The 6940-nt window shown below is 42.6% G+C and overlaps 1 protein-coding gene across 1 annotated transcript in view; it reads right to left on the reverse strand.

Annotated features, from left to right (window-relative positions):
- Positions 1-6940, reverse strand: part of KIAA0232 (KIAA0232 ortholog) — a 56295-nt gene that overhangs the window by 25056 nt on the left and 24299 nt on the right. Inside the window, 1 exon segment of the mRNA XM_007456873.1 lies at positions 6851-6940. This exon segment is cut by the window's right edge and continues 11 nt beyond it. Coding sequence (XP_007456935.1) covers positions 6851-6940 — 90 coding nt within the window.

Consider the following 6940-nt stretch of genomic DNA (forward strand, 5'->3'; position numbering starts at 1 on the left):
GAACCAGCTATATGTATACATATATCCCCTCTTTTTTTTTTTTTTAGATTCTTTTCCCATATAGGCCATTACAGAGTATTGATCCCTGTGCTATACAGCAGATTTTTATTAGTTACCTATATATATATAGGTGTGTATATATATATATATATATATATATATATATCAATAGTTTAAAAAAAAAAAAACAAGACCAGCAAAAGAACCTCCCAGCTGAGCCCTACCCAACCCACAGACTTGTTAAGTCAATAAATAAAAGAGCACCAGTAAGACAACTGAGAATATATACCAGGGTTCGTAAACTCATGTCTTCAGTGGCCAGGGAAGTAATACAAACATGTGACAGCCAGGTATAATGCAATAGGAAGCAGTGGGGCACGTGGCTGCATGGATGGAATAAACATCCATGGCCTACAGCCATTTAAGGATAATTTTGAAACAAAAAATCCAAACAAACAAAAGGCTGTCTCTGCCAAGGCACCTGCATGAGGGCTGGGATTCCCATCCTTAAACACAGGAGGATCTACAAAAATCTACCCAATGGCTTGCCTCCAGCTCTTATTTATATTCGGTCTCTAGAATGTGGTATAGAGGAGGAGGGAAGTATGCAATGGATAAAAATTACTGTACACCTACTACAGGCCAAGGAGGCATAGAAGAAAAGATAATCTTTCTGGTTAGGTCCATAGCTTTCATCAGATACGCAAACGTGTGATGCTAAACTGGTGAAAAAAACAACTGACTTTAATGTAGCAGTCTGATGCCTAAGTATATACTCTAGAAAAGGCACTGTACATATGCACAAGGGTGGGACACAAGAACGGTCCTTGCTGTGTTCTTTATAACAATCAAAACTGGGAAACAACTAAAAGGTCCATTACCAGAAGAATAAATAGCTTTACAGTGTTACAGTGGACATTCAGCAGTGAAGAGAAATTATAAGATCATACTAGTAACATAGATAAATCTTTCAAAATGTTAACTAAAAGAAGCAAGTTACAAAATACATAAGAGTATGATACCATTCATATAAAGCTAACATGCAAAACAGTCACACATTTGTGTATCCCCTCAAACTACATTTAGTAAAAGTATAAAGATGTGCACGGGAGAGAGGAAGACCAAGTTCAGAGCACTGGAAACCTCGGAGAGAGATGGAGAGAAGTACCACGAGGAAAGGGCACTTGCGGGGCTCAAGCTGTTTTCATAATTGTGTGTTTCTCAAGCCACGTACACAGGTGCTCACTGTTCTGGTCTCTGTCCCTCCCCGCGTCTGCCTTCCTGCCCTGGCACACTCGGTCTGCCACACCCCACTCCATAAGCCCCGCGTACGCCTCTTCTTATGCCCTTTTCCTCACCTCACCCTCAGATTTTTAGAGCAGCCCCTGCCACTTGTTTCCTTTTCCACACCCTCACTTTCAGCATTTAACAGTGTAGGAAATTTCCTATAAGAATCCCAACTCTCTACCTTTTCTAAAAAGAGAGAAGACCTGGCACCACCGGGACGGCGTTTCCCACAGGCCAGCCCGCTCCCCGCCGCCTCATTCATTGTCCTACTCAGCCCCTGGAGACATGCCAGACGGCAAGCTCTGGCCAAACAAGCAAGTGGTCTGTTGTTCAATCTCCTCCCCCAAACCACCCAGCCCATCAACCCCAGACACGCACACCCAACTGCGCTTTCAGACTCCCCACCGGCCCCTCTCACAGGCATCTCACACCCACATCCGCCCACGAATTAGTGCTTCTTCCCCATTTCCTTTTCCTCAGTAAATGAAGATTCCTTTCTTGCAGCTGCTCAGCCCCAAAACCTCGGCTACCTCCTCTGCCTCTGCCCTCTTCCTCCACCCTACATCCAGTCTTGTCAGCTCTACCTTCAAAATACATTTAGAAACAAGGTCTCGCCCTCATCGGCCTGCTGGACTAATAAGGTAATAGCTCCTTACCTGCTTTCTCTACATCTGCCTCTGCCCCTCCATCTACCCTGCCTCGCCCCAACCCATCTACTCTTAAATGCAGCAGCCAGCAGCACCTTATCAGCATTTAAGTTACATCACCCCTCTGCTCCACTCTCCAACTTTCGAGGCTTCTCAGAAGAAAAGCCAAAGCCCTCATAACGGCCTACAAGCTTCCTTGAATACCCAGCTCTTTCTATGCCCAAGGAGATAAGGCCTAGGCTTCCTCAGGCAGGGTTGGCTGTGACAACACAGCAATTGTGAACATTCTTGGCTTTAATAACCACTGGCTTCTCAGGGGTCTGGCCTGTAGAGGGAGCACAGCGTCACCTCTTACAATGTAGACAGCGCACCCAGACGGGCGCTGCACACATCTAAGGGCTCAGTAAATGTTAGTCACCATTGTCTTGATGCTCATTATCCAGAATGGATAAGTTCAAACATCAGCATGCAAAGAAACAATGTATATGGTCAAAATTAACCTTCAACGTAAATTGCCATAAATGACTTTACATGTTTTTTTATATACAACCCTGTACAGCATATAAACAATACATACGCAAAATATTGCGATGTACTATGTACTTTTACTGGCAAAAAGAATTTTACCGGTGAACTTGGCTGAATGTGAAAGTATGAGCAGTTGCAATGACATTTCACTGCACTGAGGACATAAATCCTCTACAAGACTCTCTGAATAACCACAGATCAAGTCAGGTACCCAGGGCTGGTTGCAGTGCTGTTACTTTCAAGACTAACTTAATTGAAATAAGTTATCATTGCATCCTAACTGTATTCCCCAAACAGGGCCTTGTTGAGTTTCTAATATCCTAACCATTCCCAAAATGGGAGATGAAATACTAGCTCTGATTCAGTTTTAAGTAGCTCAATAAAAATAAAACAGAAGGGCTTCCCTGGTGGCGCAGTGGTTGAGAGTCCGCCTGCCGATGCAGGGGACAGGGGTTCGTGCCCCGGTCCGGAAAGATCCCACGTGCCGCGGAGCGGCTGGGCCCGTGAGCCATGGCCGCTGAGCCTGCGCGTCCGGAGCCTCTGCTCCGCAACGGGAGAGGCCACAGCAGTGAGAGGCCCAAGTACCGCAAAAATTAAAAAATTAAAAAGTGAGTACCAGAGAATTCCATGTTATTTGCATGTGTAAACGAAGAGTATTAGCAAAGGCAGTTTCAGCTGGGACTTCTCCGCAACGGAGAGGCCACAGCAGTGAGAGGCCCAAGTACCGCAAAAATTAAAAAATTAAAAAGTGAGTACCAGAGAATTCCATGTTATTTGCATGTGTAAACGAAGAGTATTAGCAAAGGCAGTTTCAGCTGGGACTTAACAAAGCCCATTAAAGGTCATGGCCCCCAAGAGGAATAAACAATGGCTCACAGATGTTCACGGGTGTTGCCAAACTATCATCAATGTATAAAACTAAATTCGGACATAACTGAGTTTCCTTATGGTTTTGGTGACGTTTCTCAGATAATTATTGGGCTGAGCTGGTTCAGAGACGTGCTGAAATGTGGGTACAACTTGATGCAAGGATTAAGCGGAGGCACAGCATCACACCACAGGGATGTAAAACTGCAGTCAGAGAAGTCAACCATTCTATTTAAACCATGGCGCAGCGAAGAGTCTGATAACTCTGGATGCTTTTACAGAAACAGCTAACATTGTAGCTGTAACAGTCACACATGCACACACAAAAGTAATGAGAAAAGAAGTCATCACATGTAACTCAAAACATCACCTCTACCTACCTACCTAATAGAGTGATAGCATCACCTATGTTACTGTCTTGTGATTATGTCATTAACATTTTAAGCAATTAGACTGTAAACTTGTTAGTGGCTTTTGACTCTGATCAGTTAGTAGTGACTACACAGAGCTGTACGAAGAAGGGGTCTAAGTTGGCATTAGAACTGGGTGGGAAAGCAAAGCACAGAATTGCAAACATTACCATCCTCAGTATTTAGGGAATGAACAACACACCCACGTGCAAACATTCACTGTGGCAAAAATATAAGATAAAATAGAACTCTGCATTATAATTTCCTACATAGGGCCTTCTTTGCTCTCTTCTTTTCACTGAAGCCACCAGGCAGATTCTAGGGGAAAAAAAAAACCAGCCTACAGTTCATAAGTGACCACAGTGAATCCTTCCCATTGTTACAGGCCACAGTTAGAGACGGTTCTTTTCAACTTCTTTCCATTGGCTCCCAAGAGCCAGGTGAGCTGTCTTAAGGGGGCTGTGCACTGATGCACACACAGCAGGCGGCTCGGGACAGAGCTCCGGGGCTTGAGGACTTCCTACTTCCTTTTCATTCTGTCCCCAAGCACTCGGCTGAGCTCCTGGTGTATGAATGGCACATTCACTTCCTCAGCCGACTTTAATTTGGTAAGATTAAAAAAACAATCCTTATTAGGAAAAAACGCAATAATTTTTAATAAAATGAGAAGGAAAGAGTTAGGACAAATATGCTTCATTGGGTTTGAAAACAAAAATCTCGCCTTTGATAGCCAGGCAAAGGAAAGCATTTTCTAAAGCGACAACTTAAAGAATCAAAGATCTGTGCAAGCCACTCGCCTCCCTGCACTGTTTCTACCTGACACCAAGTTCTTTGTTGGCACACGTCATGCTCAGCTAGGATGAATTACACACACTCAGAAAGCTGTCAGAGGAGAAGGGCTTTGCACTGCACACAACAAGGTGCCTGTGCTCCCCCCTTTGCCCACAGTTGATTTCAGCTGTCCTTGTTTTCCAGTCCACTTCACCATGAGTCGAAGGCTAGAGTCATTTCTCAGCAACTTTGGTCCAAAGCAGAAATAAGATCCTTTCCCAGATTGAAACTCCCTACTAATATTTTCCTCCCAACCATGACTCAGCAGTAGCTTTTTTGGATTTTGCTCAAAGAATTTACCTGAACTAAACCTCTCACTTTTAAAAACCATCTCCATTTTCAATTCCTTTAAAAGCTCTGAAATCCTTTACCAATCTATTACCCTCTTCAGTGTCACACAGAAAACACCTTTTGGGTAACTGTCCAACCACCCCCTTTTCTCTGAGGACTGCCCATCACTCAGCCCCTGATGAAGGAGTGGACCTGCAGGCAACTCTGTCCCCTCGCCACAGCTTATCAAAGCACAGGTGGACAACTGGCCCAAGCCTAGCAAATCAGATTCTCCCTCAACTGAATGGGGCTGGGTACCAGACTTCAGCAGTCATGCTGGGCTGGGGCTAGAATGGTCATTTTTTCACCATGCGTGTGCCGAAACAGAGAAAGCCAGACTTCAGGTAGAGAGGGAATGACCCAGAAGCACAGACAGAAGCAGATGAGAGACTGTGGGTCATTAGAGAAAATGACTTCGGCTGCCAATCATTTGGTTCCTAGTTCAGGTCACTCCCCAGGCTGCTGCGTTTCCAGCACTGGGTTTCAATGAGACATCCCTGTAACCTTTATGTATATTTCCATTTTTTCCTAAACTAGGTTATGTTCCTTCTCTTTGTAACAAAAAGGTACCTAAGATAACCACATGAGAGGTAACTTCCAAATTCCTATCCCATAGTCTATGAGGCAGCAGCTTCAAGAAATCAGAAGTTAAAAAAAAAAATCCAAGGGGTGAGGGAGAGGAAAACAGTGGGAAGGGGAAAAAGAAGGACTGGATGCAAGTGGAAGACGCTTTGGAAACTGAGGTTCAACTAATTCAAGAGAGATGCAGTACCTTCTACACGACAGGCACTCACTCTGCTAGGCACCAGGAGATGCAAAGATGGGGAACTCACAGTCCTGGCGTCCAAGGAGCACAGTCGTGAAGGGAACACAGAAATGCACAACTGCATTTAGGATGTGAGGGTATGCACCAGGTACCATGGGCACAGTCCAGGGGGTCGGGCTCCCACAGACAACTCTGAGCAGGATGAGAAAACACAGCTGGGAAGCACTGAACAAGCTTTCACGGCCATGTGTGGTAGGTGGGAGACAAAATAGAACTTCTGCAGATTATCAAATGCAGCAAAGCTGGTTACCCCCAACATCAGACCGCTTGATAACTTAATTTAGGAAGGAAGTTTCTGCAGGTCGGAAGCTTCTCTACACACCTTGTATGAATCTTCTCAATTTAACTTTGAACTGTAAAGGTGCTTAAAGCACACTATCTCAAATAGCATAGTAAAAGCAAAATAATTTTCCAAGTAGTTATGATCTCAGAGATTTTATCTTATAGTGAGTAAGAAAGAATCAGAGCATTAATTTAAATAGGCTATTATGCTCTAAAACTACGTCATTATTTCAGGATGCTGAAGGACATAAGAAATATTTTACATGAAACATTAAAAAGTCACTAAAACAATCTTATAATATTTTCCTTAAAAACAAACAAAAAATTATGAATCAAGCAAACATAATGTTCTTAAATGTTAGAACTGTTTTCCCACTTCTAGCAATGTATCCAAAATATATACATATATACCATGGAAAAAGCCACGCATGAAAATATTCTAGACAGCATAACAAAAAATTCAGAGCAACCTAAATATCCAGTAATAAAGAATATATTAGGCGGCTATTGGAATATTATTTGATGAAATATAACAGCCACTAAAAAGAATAAAGATAATGTATCAATAATAAAATGAAATATATGTTAAACGGGGAAAAATATATAAAATTTTATGTATTCTCCAATTACAATAGTACATAAAAAAGAATATATTATACAAAACTCAATATATATAGAAAAATACTATAAAGGAAAACATGGCAATGGTTACATAATGGTGGTGAGATAACGAGCACTTTACTTTTCTAAGGTTGTTTTGGTCAAGATGTATTACCGGTAAACTTTTAAGACACACCGCCTTTTTTTCTCCCCTAAGTATTAGAAATCAAATGTAAACTTACTTCATCAGAAGCAGATCGAAGACACTGGACAGCAGCCTGTTTTTTCATTTCTTCTAAAGTTAGATCTGAGCACTTTTTCTTACTCTTTCC

This window comes from Lipotes vexillifer, unplaced genomic scaffold (genome assembly GCF_000442215.2).
Source record: "Lipotes vexillifer unplaced genomic scaffold, Lipotes_vexillifer_v1.1 scaffold63, whole genome shotgun sequence".
NCBI lineage: Eukaryota > Metazoa > Chordata > Mammalia > Artiodactyla > Lipotidae > Lipotes > Lipotes vexillifer.